Source organism: Myotis daubentonii, chromosome 3 (genome assembly GCF_963259705.1).
Source record: "Myotis daubentonii chromosome 3, mMyoDau2.1, whole genome shotgun sequence".
Classification (NCBI taxonomy): domain Eukaryota; kingdom Metazoa; phylum Chordata; class Mammalia; order Chiroptera; family Vespertilionidae; genus Myotis; species Myotis daubentonii.
Genome location: NC_081842.1, coordinates 12,117,957 through 12,133,120, shown reverse-complemented (window position 1 = coordinate 12,133,120; position 15,164 = coordinate 12,117,957). Strand labels below are relative to the sequence as shown.

The 15,164-nt window shown below is 41.0% G+C and overlaps 1 protein-coding gene across 7 annotated transcripts in view; it reads right to left on the bottom strand.

Annotated features, from left to right (window-relative positions):
• Positions 1-15,164, bottom strand: part of APP (amyloid beta precursor protein) — a 222,630-nt gene that overhangs the window by 66,818 nt on the left and 140,648 nt on the right. For all 7 annotated transcript variants that reach the window (XM_059686782.1, XM_059686783.1, XM_059686778.1 and 4 more), the window contains 3 exons: positions 9,589-9,722; positions 4,666-4,740; positions 3,848-4,006 (listed from right to left, as the gene is read on the bottom strand). In XM_059686782.1, the coding sequence (XP_059542765.1) occupies positions 3,848-4,006; positions 4,666-4,740; positions 9,589-9,722 (368 nt within the window). The remainder of the gene's footprint in view (positions 1-3,847; positions 4,007-4,665; positions 4,741-9,588; positions 9,723-15,164) is intronic.

Genomic DNA, 15,164 nt, shown 5'->3' with positions numbered 1-15,164 from the left:
AAGTTTGGGACTGGATGGTCAGGGTAAAAGGGACAATTATTCTAAATGTAATACCAGCTATAGAATCTACAGAAAAAAACCAGACTAATTCATGCTTATATTCAACTTTTACTGAGTATTTCATATCTTCCAGACACATGAGGGAGATCTCAGAAATAGCTATTTCTGGCTCCAACGCAAGATGTGACCGTTCTCAGGTAATAACCGGCAAGCTTTTGATTTATGTCTTTCAACAGCAATAAATAAAAGTCCTCACGAAGGGATTTAAAATTTTCTCGCATTTTTCCAAGTGCAGAGCTAAGTGCCTTATCCAGTAGTACGTTAGAATTTAAACAGAACACTCAGATAAAGACGGTAACAACAAAAATGTCAGGTGATGCCACGACTGCAGGCCTGTGACTACCTGGCGCCATTTGGTAGTACATGGGAGAATTTCATGCATTTCCAGGTAAGAACTCAACAGGAATCCCTACATCAAGCAACAAGAATCTGATTTTTTAAGACAGTAAAACAGTTCTTCTTAACCCAGTTTTTAACTTCCAATAAAATGCCGTCTAATTCGATGTGAGGTGATCACCAGGCCCAGAACAAGCACGATTCTGACCAATGTAAAAATATCCCCTTTGCTAGCACAGAAGCTTGGGCAAACATTCTTCTTGTCTGTGTCCTTCCTGTGATGGCCGATGGGCTGAACCGAAAGATTTGAAGTGTGTGCACTCGTGAAAGACTCCATTCAGTCCTCGTCTTATTTTTAGCTCTATCAACGACCATTTAGCAAAGATCTTACTTCAAAGATGGGACTTCCAGCTGGAATGCTTCGCTAAATGGCAGCTATTAATGTTCTAGTCTCAACACCCACCACCCTGTCCTGCTCTGGCAAAGGATCCCGATGGTCCCACCTCTCAAACTGAGTCCCCTAGAAAAAGAGAGTAACTACAGAACTTTTTCTCCAAAGAAACAAACAGAATTTTACAGAGCACAGCTGGGACAGAGATTGTTTCTTTTTTTTTTCTTCTGCATAGAAAATTAAAATGCTAATGTGAATATTCTTTTTCAAAAGCTTTTTGTTCAGCGAGAAAGCATGGCCTAGGAAGAAAGCACTACAGTGGTCAACTGTGATTCACAGCTCCACCCTGTCCACTGCTAGTGGTGTCACCCTGGGCCAGCCACTCGATCTCAGGGACCTGATCAGTAGAACAGGATCAATACTATCTTGCTTTCTGGAAGAGCACCAGGAGCTCTTCCTGGCTCCTCAAAGCTTCCTCTGCTGTAGCTTTACCACAGAGAGAAAAACCAAAATGATGACAAGAACTGGGGCAAGTCGGTGGCCTTTTGGTTTAGTTATATAGACTGCCACTTCCGGCCAAGATCAAGTAATGGGAAACAGGTTAACCTGCCACCTGTAACATCCAAAAAATGGAAAAAAATTAGAATTATGTTTCTACAACATATTCAATGTCAGATGAAGAACAGTGAGCACTGAGAAATGGGAAACAAGTGAGGTGAGCTCCACAAATGCCTAAGTTTACTGCCTTGAGCTTCCGGGCTGTGATTCCGGGCCTGGGAACCCAGCAGAGCCTAACAGACTCTCAGAGTTGAAGACGTGGAGTGAGAGGCTAGGGAGGCAAAGGCGGCTTGCAGTCATAGGAGGGAATGTTGGAGCGGAGGGGGTCGCTCAGAGAGAAGCCAGAGATTTGCAGATGATGCCCCTTGAGGATATAGTTGACTAAGATTAATGCACGCATGTAAAGAAACTAATTGAGGCCACAGAACAAAAATCATCCAAAAGGATTAGAGCTAACGGTGCCTGATGTTCACACAGGGTTAGGAATAGTACCTGTTTGTACTATCCAGGTGGGAAACCTCAACATGGTAGATTACTCAGAAGGATTTTCAGGTATACAAAAATGTCCAGCACTCAACAAGGTAGAATTCACAATGTCTGAGAACCAATAAAAAATTATTGGGCATGAAATGATGCAGAAATATATCACATATAAAAAGAAAAATTAATCAGAAATAACCCAAAGCTGACACAGATGTTAGAAGTAGCGACCAAGGATATTAAATGAGTTACCATAATGTACCCTATAAGTTCAAAAAGTTAAGATATGGAAGGTATAAAAAAACAAAGAAATAAAAACTCAGATTAAACTTCTAGATATGAAAACTATCATGTTTAAGAAGAAAAATAGCCAGATGGGATTAATGGCAGATTGACCTTAACTATGGCACATCATAATCAAATTGCTCGAAGCTATTATAAAGAAAAATCTTAAAAGTAGCAAGATAAAAAGTTATATTACATACAGAGACAAAAAAAGAAAAGGATAACACCAGTATTCTTTGGAAATAGCACAAGTAATTAACAATGGAGCATCATCATTAAGATACTTAAAAAACAAACAAAAACTCCACCCTAGAATTCTATCTCCAGTAAAAATGTCTTTAAAAAATAAAGGTGAAATAAATATACTTTTTAGACAACTAAAGCAAAAACAATTCTTCACCAATCTACCTGAATTAAAAGAAATTTTAAAGGACGTCATTCAGGTAGAAGGAAAATGATTCCATATGGATCTACATAGGAATGAAGAGCACCAGAAATATATATAAATAACTATAGAGATAAATAAATACTTTTCTTCTTATTTAAAACTCTTTAAAAGATAACTGACTATTTAAAGAAAAATAATAATATGAAAAAAGTGTGATGACAACAGCTCAAAGATAGGAAATGGGGAATGGAAAATGGTAAAGACATTTTGTAAAGACATAATGTAAGGTTCTTGTAATATACATGAAGTGGTGTATCACTGTGAAAAGTTCAAACTGTTCTACAGGCCCTACAGCAAACACTAAAATAACAAAATAGTTATGCCTAAAAGGCAACCAAGGGCATACAATAGAATTATTTAAAAAAAAATCAATTAGTCCAAAAGGTGGCAAAAAAGAAAAAAAAATAGGAAACAACAGATAGGATAAATAAAAAGCTGGTGTAGCTCAATTAATACCAGACATAGTCATTTCAGAGCAAAACATAGTACTCGGCATAAAGAAGGTGTTTGATAATAATAATGGGGTGAAAGAGCAGACAACCCCGCACGTTTATGTGGCTAAAAACAGAGCCCAAAACACACAAAGCAGAACCTGACAGCATCTCATGGAAAACAGACCAACCCACACTTCCAGTTGGAGATTTCAGCATCCTTCACTTACTCATGGGTAGTATGGGGAGACCTAGTGTACACACACTCACGTTCAGAATATTCCTACGCCCGGAGTAACCTCTCCCACAAACCTTCAGCGAGGAAATCTATACTTGCATCGCTTGGTCAGCCTCTATGGGCATCTATCACTGAAAACCACACATCAGGCTCCTTGCTGCTGACCTCATGATGGACTAGGGAATATGGGCGCTGCGCAGAGCAGGAAATTCTAGTTCTGGTTTCTCTTCTTCCGCTAAAAATCTTATAACTCAGCCAGATCTCAACTTTTCTTGACCTCAGTGATATCACATCTGATGAGGAGCCGGGCTAGGTTTCTGGTTCCCCGATTGCATCTCTACAGTGAGAGGTCACCATGCCTGGGGTGTCAACTCAAGCCAGGCCGTTCCCTCTGAGCCCCTGGGGGGCCTGCCTGCCTGTCTGTGGGAAAACGCTCTGCGATGATGACAGACAGCCCTGCAGAGGCAGCTGCCCTGTGACCCTTTAACCTTCAACATGGAATGAATGAACTCAGGGCAAACCTCTAACCAGTGGTGCTCATGGCATTTCTCCAGACCTCTTTCTCGTGGCCTTGCGTGCCCAGAGCCAGGGTCCCTCTGCCTGCTGGGAGGGGGACCTACCCGAGGGGGCACGGCCTGCAGCGCGGTGATGTAGTTCTCCAGGGCCAGGCGGCGGCGGTCGTTGAGCATGGCTTCCACTCTGGCCATGTGCGTCTCCACCAACTGCTGCCTCTCGTTGGCGGCTTCCTGCTCCAGAGACTCCACCTTCTCCTGGAAGTGCTGCCGTCCAAACACATGCACATGTCAATCGGGAACTGAGCAAGTTGCATGGGGCAGCAGGTTGGAAATTTGTTTAAACGGACATCAAATTTCACTTCATTCAAAGATTTCACAATCATTCCCAACTTACACTTCTCATTATAAATCATTATTTTATGTGACCCCTGAAGACTGATTCGACTAATGAAAATGTAGGATAAGTTTATGTATTCTTGAAACTCTACATCACATTGCATATTAAAAAAACATTCCTCTCTTAGAGTATTTTAATTTAAGGAAATGACCATGATAATCTCTCATTTACTTAAGGTAATTTTGAGAGGGGCTGCAGTTAAAAATTCTAATTACATTTTTTTTTTTTTTTTTGCCAGGGGAAGAAGCAGCAGAAGATTATGGCAACCAAAAAGATATATTATTGATTAAAAAGTAGGCCGCAAATAACAATGTGAGTTTTATGGAAATGAATTATAACTTAAGCTAATTGGGAGCAAATATAAGGCAGAGTTTAAGCAACTCAATTACTAGACAATGATGAGCAGTAATCCAGGTTGATGAGAATATGAACAATCACAAATGAGGTTCCAGCAGACGATAGGAAACATGAATGGGGGAGGAGGTTGCTGGCATGTACCTCTTATGAGAATGGGCTCAGGTTTTACCTGGATAACTGCTTTCTTATCAGCTTTAGGCAAGTTCTTTGCTTGATGTTCTGCCTCTTCCCATTCTCTCATGACCTACAAAACAAGAAAGCATTTAAATTTAAAGTCAGTTCTTTTGTCAAAGACAGATTTAATGAGATAGATTATGTTTTTCTCCTACATTTGACATTGTACATAATTACCACATTCCAGTTTTACCTCAGTAATATTTGACCTCCCACTAAGATGTAAATCTATCCTGTTAGTACAATGATCGTAAATATTCAAATTTATTGCAGCAATACGGCCCTTTGAAACAGAGGTGGTCTTTTTTTTTCTTTTCCGGAGAAAATGCTGAAGGTCATTTTACTTGATGTGCACAAATGTCGACGATTCATAAAAGGCATCTATTTCCTGAACAATGCTTTCTAACATTAAATCGAACACATTGGTTTTAGTCTTTTGGGAAAGCAAGTTACAAATTTCAAACAGTAGATGTGTGTGTGGGGGGGAAGAACATATAACATTTTACGCATGTGTAGACATACTGTGAACACAGCACCAAAAACATAGTACATATTGGAGGGAGGAAAAGACTTTAGGAAAAACACTTCTGTTGTCAGAAACCCTGAGATCCAATCCAGGGTAATTAGGGCCCTTTGCTTGCCAACCCACACTATAAACAGCCCTAGATCCCTCTAGAAATTCTCAGAAGTACACATTATAACGCTCTGAATGCAGCAAACAGTATTCTTGGCAAGTAATGCTAATTTAATGACCAGGCTCATCTGTTTTGTAGAAAAACAAAGTCTCCTCTCATCCTTGATGTTCACCTAGGATTTCCCTGAGATAAGTTCACTCACTGGTCTGAATGCAGCACAAGTCTGCAGCTGTGCATATTGTTGGAAGAAAACAGGTTGAGATTCTTACCACCTACGGCTGCCTTCTCCTTTTCAAGTGAACTACTTGCTGTCCATTGGCGTGGTGTTTTGGGTTTTTGTTTTGTTTTGTTTTAAAGTGCAACTCCTAACTGAGCTAAGTAAAACGAAGAACAGAAAGTTCAAGAAAGCAAAATTCTGGTTTGTTAACAGATGTTTACTGGCAAACTCTGTGGACTTCCAAACCAGGAGACAACTTGATTTCTTTATTTATAGGTATTTATCCTGAAGGAATTGATTTTTCCGATGACCTTCAGGATCACAAAAAAAGGGGAGGTTTGGAATAAATAACTCTGAGGTAACACCACATCAAATCACCAAGTGAGTTTTTAATTAGATACTTATTGTGTATTAGCATTAATTTATTGTATAAGATATAAGACAAGTGCCCCCATGTTGTTTTCATGAAATTATGGGATATATGCTCTACTACACTTGACAAGCATATTAAAAATGACCTAAAGAGTTCGCAGCAAAATTGGGGAAAATGATCCATTGCTATGAAAAAGAACAGAACATGGAAGAACAGAAACATATTGTCCCAGATGCTTTGGTGTCTCCAAGAATTAATGAAGGGCACCTGCGGGGAGGGGCTAGGGAAGACTACTTTTGCTTTTATGGATGAGATAAGCCTTGCATTGCAAATAGTTCAATTTCCTGCTTCAAGAATGTTCTCAGTGGCGGTACTCTACCATGAATTCTTCAGGCAGGAATCTCAAAATTAGTTTGAGAGAGAAATCAAATGTTTCATTGGAAGGTGAGAAACTTATTTCCCAAATTAAATTTGCACAATCTCACCTTGTATATTCAGAACTTTCATTTCAAGCAAAGAAATCATGAAATAATTAAGGAGATTTATTTAGCTAATAAATTGAAAATAAGCATTTCTAGAGAAATAAAATTTTGATTTTCAGATAAATTTAATTATATCCTACACCCTCGGAAAGAAAACAATTCACCTATAACATCACACTAGGTTTACTACTATAACATTACTGCTGACCTGCTAAATATCAGATCTAGTACTTAGTGCTTTACAAAATCTATCTCATTTAATTGATTCCTCACAACAGCCTGTGAGATTAGGCATGGCCACCCTTATTTTTGAAACAGGTTAAGTTACCCACTCAAGGTTATGCAGGGAAAAAAGGAAAAGGAAGGATATAAACCAAGATCTGTGTAGCTCTAAATATCATGCTTTTGTCCCCTGTGGCCCTACAGGCAATGTTCTAAAATGGCAATTCTAGCAGATGAGCTCATTTTATTTATATTTGGTGACATGAGGAAGGGTCATTCCTAGATGATGATGCTTATCTTAAAAATAATACATTTAGAGAAAGGTCAACTTTCATTTTAAAGAACTTCATTTTAAGGATACATTGACACTGATAAATTCATAAGTAATAAAAGTACTTATAAGCCGTTCAGCATCTTATAGTTGATAGATTCTATTCATAACATATGGCAACAGAAATCTACAAATTAAGAGTTATCATGAACCACAACAAAAAACTGAAATACCAAAAATTACCCAAATTCTCTGTATCTGTAAGAAAACAACAAAGACTACAAGAAGAATTAATTTAAAGAACTACTTTTTAAAAAATAAGAAATGTCCAGGATCCAGCCTCTGAGGCTGTGGCCAATCTTCTTATGAAGCAATTTCCCACTGCATGGGAAAAGTACTAGCTTCATCTGGATTTATGGATCTTCAAATACTGGCAGTTTCATGCAGAGAAATGACAACTAATACCAAGAGATTTAAGAGGCAGGCAAGCTCAGAGTCAAACTGTCCCCAGAATTCAGTGGCACAGATCACAAAGATAAATGTTGATCTCAGGCATATCACTTTCCTATGACTAGCTGGATCTGGCTGGCTGCATTCTCTGCTGTAGGATAACATCTCTCACATTATCTCAGGTATAGCTAATGGCTAAAAGACGAAGAAAATCTATTAAAACGTAGACCAACTAAGTCATGTGTTAAATAGATGTGCTGAAACAAAATGAAGTTCATATTCTGGGAGAGATTGATAATATCTAAAAATTGGGCAGCATCTGAAATCAATTCTCTTAATAGGCTCAAAATGATCAAGATACATTGGGGAAAATAACTCAGGATTTGTATTAGAAAAAAAAGACTAAGTAAGGTCAAGAAAAGAAACACGAGGTTAATAAGGTGACATAAACTTATAGGGACTAAATGTTTACAACCCAGCTGGAGAGATAAGACACACACACACACACACACACACACACACGTATGTATATAAAATAATCACTAATAAAACTGGGGATCAACTACGTCGAGCTGAATACAAAGTAAGAGCAATGACTGCTGGTCCCATTGCGAGGATTACGTGGGGTGTAAGGAATGGGTGAGACTTATACTGTGAGGAGCAGTAGAAGGGCATTTCCAGAGGAAGTGAGTGCAGAGAGCGATGGGAAGGCCAAGATGAGCTGAGCACGTGCAGAGCGGGGCCAACAGGTTTCCTGCTGCCTGTATGACGATGGTAGCAGTTGGGGGCGGAAGAAAAAGCAGGAAATCTGGAGTTGGGAGCAGGGTGTTGGGGTGTGAGAACAGGCACTGGAAATGCCAAGCTGAGCATTCAGTATTTATCCTTGTTCTTTTTCTTTTCTTTTGTCCCAGATGTGGCTTTTGAGGGCAGTGGAAAGCCCCTGGAAGCTTCATAAACAAGAAGTGAGAGAGTTGAGCTTTAAGGGACATCAGCTCGGCGGCTCTAAGTACTACGCATAGTTATCCTTGCTTTTGTAACAGAGATTACTTACCAACTTGTGTCTTTCCTAAAGAAAGATCCCATTTTTTTAGAAGAACTGGCTTCAGATGAAACATCACTATTCCAGTATAGCTAGCTTTCTATTTCTACTCGCATTTGAGTTTTCATTAAGAACTGCATTGTATTCCAGAGCCCAAGTATTGCGATTATGCCCCCCCCCCCCCCCCGCAATGTTATTATCCTAAGTAGTTCAGGTATTGCGGTCACTCTCTTAAAAAAAAGGGATTGTGTTGTGCCTTTCCAGATACATTAGTAGTTCTATGTGATTCAGGTTCCATTGTGATTCAGGTATGGTGAGGCCAACACATCAGGAGACGACTACCAGTGAGAAGATAGTTTCTTGCTCCGTTTTCAATGTGGCACATGGGGAAGCACCAGAGTTGGTCCAGAGGCAGAGAGAGTGAGAAGGAAACACGGATAAGAACCTTTATATGGTTTGGGAGGGAAGGAATGCGGGAGGCGGGGTAAAGTGGCTAAGTGGACTTAGGATGGACTAGTTTGGATTTTGAGTGGCTGGTTTGCGCGGGAAAGATGTGTCTGCAGGCCAGTCATTTGCTACCTCTAAGAATTGGCTTGCCCTGGGAGGGGCAGTCTTCCCAGGGTTAGTTAGGTCCCAGATATCAAAGCATTGGAAAAAACAGAAAATAAAAAGGCATGACTACCATAGTCTACTAATAACCTATGTTGATCTTAAAAATATATATGTGGGACTAGATGAAATGGTCATTATGCTTCACTTTAGTTTTAAGTTTTTAAGGTCTTATGAATGAGCTTTGTAAGTAATGGTTGGTCCAGTGATATAATCATCAGGTATTTGATACAAAATAGTCTTCAACACTAACTAAAGAATGTTTTAAGGGATTTTAATTTACAACATGATGGTCACAGGTACTCTATATACAGAGTAATAAAACCATCAAGAATGTAATAGACATATTGAATTTCTGCTTACACAATCCTATGATACTTACTATACCTGGATCTTTACTAGGTGAAATGACCAGGAGGATAAAACCCTCCCCTCCATATCAGTACCTTATAGAAAACATTGAAAATTAAGACTTTACATCTTTAAGAATCTGGATTAAATAAGACTCCTACCCACCCCTAGACATTTATTGGCCACTGAGCCCCGTGCAGATTCTGAGGCAGAAGCCAGACCAGAGTTCCCAGAATTGTAGGGCTGAAGCACGAAAAGAGTCACATTACCTGGGACATCCTCTCTCGGTGCTTGGCCTCCAGCCTCTCTTTGGCTTTCTGGAAGTGGGCGTGTTCATTCTCATCTCCAGGCGTCTCCAGGTACTTGTCCACGGCGTCAGGGGTGCTGGCTGCGGTGGTAGGAACTGCAAATGGAAGGGAAGGAGGTTTGAGAAGAGAAGCAGACTATCCGATCGTTTCAAAGAAAGCCCTATTTTCCATTATTCCAGAACAGAGAGTTTAGTACAGAAGCACACACACGATGTTAATGCTGCTGAAGAAAATACCATGAGACACTCCCCAGCACAGCAAGATGTGTGTCACCCCTCCCAAGACTCAGGTGAAGGGAAATCTTGAAAATTGTCCGTTTTGTGATTATAAGTATTATGTTTCACATTCTTTGCAAAACAACAGGCATAGAGCAAAACAGTTGATGTTTAACACAGACATATTGTCCTAAATTCCTATGCTTAGCGAAATTAACTTTTGTAACCTTGACAGTAAACAACGGTATCCATTAATTAAGATCCCTACAAAACCCGAAGACATCTCAAAATTAGCCCACTGTAGAATAATTGCACCTCAGAGCAAAGGCAAATCCCACAACTGTGTATTTTAGATAGCTAGATTACAAGCCATCTTTTGTGAGAAAATATTTTAAACATTATTTTAAAAAAAAAGCCTCAAAAAGTCAATAAAGGCATTTTTGAAATCAAAAAAAGACCTTTCCACTTGCACAAATGAGAACAAGTTCAAGTTCTTTTGGCACACTACACTATGGCAGAATGACAAATTTAGGGAAGTCACATTTTACATTTTGAATAAATAAAACTGTTTGGGAGTCACAGTCCCTGATCAGGATAGCCATAGGCTGTGTGTCAGCCATCCACGGCACCCTCTTTGGAAAAGTGGAATTATAATAGTTACCGTGTGCGTAGAAAAGTTCTCCAACTTTTGTGTTAGTTGAACTACAACTTTATACTAGTAAGAATAAAAAATTTATAAAGAATGAGCATGTGCAGTACATTGAACAAAATTACAAATATTTCAAGTATTAAACCTTTTTTAAGCACATGGAAATAAACACAAAGCCTGCGCTACGTATTTATTCCATTTGATCAAGAAATACGTCTCTTTCGGTAAATCCTTGGTAATGACCTCTGTCCCTTCAGCTGAGGACTTTAAAGGAAAGTAGTCTCTCTTTCAATCCTTAATTCAAACGGGTAAGCCACTGATGCTAACCACGCATCTCCGCTAGTGTGAGTGAAGCTCTCCTGTATTCACGGCAACCAGCCAACCAGATCCCTACCCAGCCAGGGACTGAAGAAGGATGACGCCTCTTGATATTTCAAAAGGAATTTAGTATTTCATTACCACTACGCTGCAGCTGCTGAGGGGGAAGGAGAGAACCTTTTAAGGAGGAGTTTGCGCCGAGAGCTCAGCTCATCTTCTGTTTCTCGAATATTCCTACATTCAAAAGACACTGTCATACCGGGACTGGCTGCCATGGTGTGAAGTCCATGGTGGACCAGAGACAGCACACCCAGGGTGGTGGCAGGAGCTGGAACACCTGTGCCTCATGTCCCCACCCTTTCAAGGTGCTTCCTTTGGTCACTTTCCCTTCCCACGTAGGAAGGGAAAACAAACGGGCTCTAGGAGGGCGCATTTTTGTGTTGCTTTTTCAACTTCCACAAAGCGGTTTGTACTGTCCAGACACCTCTGAGGTTCCCTAGGTACTGTGATTTGGGCCAGATTTCCACGCTGGCCAGATCATAAAGCCTCCATTCATTAGTGAATACTGTGCCAGACACTCGACACATGTTCTCACTTAATATGTGGGGAGAAGAAAAAATTACCCTGCTACATATATTGCACAGAGGGGAAATACTATCATTTAACACACTCACTCACATCCCCAAACCCACACAAATAAGTCTGAATTTAGGATTAGGAAAACCATGAAAGGCTCTAAAGTTAATATTTAGAGTAGTAAAGGGTTAATCCATTGACTTGCCGAGGGCACTGGAAAGGGTTTGTTTTGGTTAAAGAAAAATATGAATTGGCTCAAAATACACTTTGTTATGACATCTGTCGGCTGTCCCCCGTCCCCTCCCCCCCTCCCCGTATGCTTCCTGGTAAATGACCTCTAACAAGCATTCAGCAGCAGGATTCTGGAACAGGGGGCAAGTGAAAGATCCCATAGACCTTGAATGTGAACAATCTTCCAGCCTCCGGCCCCTGCTCAAACATGTTCATTCATAACTTCTGCAAGCAAGCTTGCTGGGTCGAGTCACCTTTCCAAAGAAAACTCAACTTGAAACTCAGTGTTAGGCATTTCTTAGGTTGAGACCTCTAGCTGCCAAATCCTCAGCAGCACTCCTACCATCATATGCGTGTGATTTTCACTTTCAGGTGACCTTCATATCAATTTTCTTAGTCTCTTAGCAGCCTGGCAGAACACAGCAGGGTGTACACCTGGAGCATGGGTGTCTATACGTAATGCCACATGAAAAAAATACAACAGAGAAGCAGTTCCAGCTCCCAGCACATTACTGCCTCAAGGTCATTCAGCTTCCAAATCTCAGTGGAATTGTGAATGAGAAAGGCTTTTGATCTAAGCCTCAACCCTTTTTCTTTTTGCAACCCTGGGAGGTCGGAGGTTATCTGAGAAGCTGAGACAGTAGCCAGGATATCGACTATGCTGCCTTGAGAGCGCTTGCTCATTCCTTTATTCCTCCAGGTAACATTACGGCTTCTACTTTATGTGAGGCAGGTAGATGGGAGAGACCAACGAACAAAGACCCTTGTCCTTGTGGAATTATGCTCTAGTCACTAGAATCTAGTGAGAGAAACAATCACCTCAAAAAATAGTAATTCACATTGTTAAAATGTGATTTGCATTATGGAGAGAAAGATAATTAGAGGTGAAGGAAGGGGGTGGGGGAGGGGAGAGCCCACAGCAGTAAGGAGGTGGCCAGGCTGGGCTAACTGAGAAGATGACGTTTGTAAAAGAAGCCAACCCCCCACCCTTCAGGCACCTGCTGTAAGAACAGGGCAGGCAGGTGAAGGATCTGGCACAAAGGCCCTAAGAGGTGAGAGTGCCTGGAAAATGCCAGGGCCAGCAGGGTCAGTGTGGCACGAGCTGGAGAGAGAGAGTAGTGAGAGAGGCAGAATAGAAACGGGGGACAAGAGCCAACATGGGTTGTTTCAAGGAGGGAAATGTGATGTGATGTGTTTTAAAGGATCCCTCTGGCCCAGCCGGTGTGGCTCAGTGGTTGAGCGTCGACCCATGAACCGAGAGGTCCCCAGTTCAACTCCCGGTCAGGGCACATGCCTGATTGTGGGCTTGATCCCCAGTAGGGGGTGTGCAGGAGGCAGCTGATTGATGTGTCATTGATGTTTCCATCCCTCTCTCCCTCTCTCCTCCTCTCTCTCTAAAAAACAAAACAAAAAACATATTTAAAGGATCACTCTGCTAAGGGACTAAGCAGCAGGAAGATCTTTAAAGAGTAAAGGACAAAAAGGAGGGTGGCTTGGAAAAGTGGGGGGCGGGTGAGGTGGTGAGGGTCTCATTGCAGGTCCCTCCCTCCACCCCCACCCTCAACACACACAGATGACAAGGATCGGATTCACTTCTCTCACCACACAGCACTGTTAAACCATAAGTAACCAGGTGCTAAGGGAGATACTGCTTTCAGCTGTGGGTAAGGGTTCATTTCAGTTTTACAAATGATGCACCAAGGCTTGTCACAACACTTCCACCTCACACTGCTATCTGCCCTGAGGACCTGCAGAGCTCTTTTTTTGGGGGAGGGGGGAGCTGAGAAGGAGCAGGTTTGCTTTCAGTTTATTAATGAAGCCTGACGCTGTACCCAATGTGCCTGCCACAAAACACACCGTCATCATTGGGGACATAAATGCCAAGGAAACATTTCCGTCCCTGAGTCTCCCCTGAGAAAACTAATCATAAGGAAGGGTTACTCCAAAACAAGGTGAAAACGGGTGTCTGCAGAACACAGTAGGGATTGCCCTCCTTGTCTGTTTGCAGGACTTCTGTGTCAGACACATCATCGAATTTCACTTTCCACGCACCAAATACTCATTTATTTATTTTTCTTTCTTAGAAATATGTTTTTATTGACTTCAGAGAGGAAAGATAAGAGAGAGAAACATCAATGATAAGAGAGAATTATCGAACGGCTGCCTCCTGCACGCACCCTACTGGGGATCAAGCCCAAAAGCCTGGCATGTGCCCTGACAGGGAACTGAACGACCTTCTGGTTCATAGGTCGATGCTCAACCACTCAAATACTCATTTTAGTTCTGATTTTGTAATCACTGCATTGTACTTTGTTTCATAATCACACTCAAGACAGCAAGAATATGGAGTCCAAAACTAGCAACATCATGAAAAATTGCCCCAATCATTCTGATATTTGTGTGTTTCCTCAATCTCTAGGGTGACACACAAATGTATAATCATCATGGGCTCAGGATACAAAAAGAGGAATAATCCCACCCTCAAGCTGTGACCACCCACACCAGGGCACAAGGCAAATATCCCCTTAAACAGAGGCCCATAATGGCATCTAGTCAATATACTAACATTAGAGGCTAGCAGGGAAATTTGATTAGTTTCCTTTTGCTGGCGGAGAGGCAATGTATTACCTCGATAGCATTGACAATAGAAAGTGAAAGTAAATGAAGACCCATATAAGTCATTGCCTTATCACCGAAAGTGCTATTTTATACAGAGCTGGCAATACTGTCAGTTGAAATGGCTGTGATTTATATGAGAGGGGGCAATGGGGATAATTTATATGGAGGTGAAATGTAAACCTGTAGAGAACGATTTTACGTGAAAATGTAATGTGAAAGCACGGCAGAGCTTTGCAGACTGCCACCTCAACTTTCTTTTTTTAAAAAGGGGCTCCATTTCTCTAATTCCAAAACAGCTACAATCCCCAACGCAGGCGGAACTCAAATACCTATCGCCGCCTCCCAGTCCGAGTTGGAGGAAGCATTTATAACATGAAAATAGTTTGTGATCCTTAAATGTGGTGGACATGCTCTAAAGAAAAAAGAAAGAAGAACAAAGGCTCTTTCCCCGATATGCCTTTGTATCATTATTTTATAGCCTGTGTGATCATGGTTGGCAGACCATCAATGCATCATGTGGACACAAGATAATAAAAATGTAATCTATGCCGTGTTTACTCTACACTAGCCAAGCTACATTTCTTTTTTATGTCTTATGGACACAGACTGACGTGGGAATTTTGTCAACTATGTGAAAGCAGCATGAAAGGATGGATACCGGTGCTATTTTTATTAATATCTACAGCCTACTGAACACAGTGCACCAAAATGGAAAAGAACCCTGAAGTCTGAATCTAAACTATATCTATGAAGCCATAGTGATAATAACTGGCATCTAGACTTTCTTAACTCTCGGCTATTGCTTTTTCATCAATTTGTTGGAAGCAATTTTCAACTTCATTACGGCAGATCATAAAGGGGTGACCTGTCACGGTTGCTCAACACTCAACAGATGAGTTCAAAAAAGTCAAAATCCTCAATATTGTCCA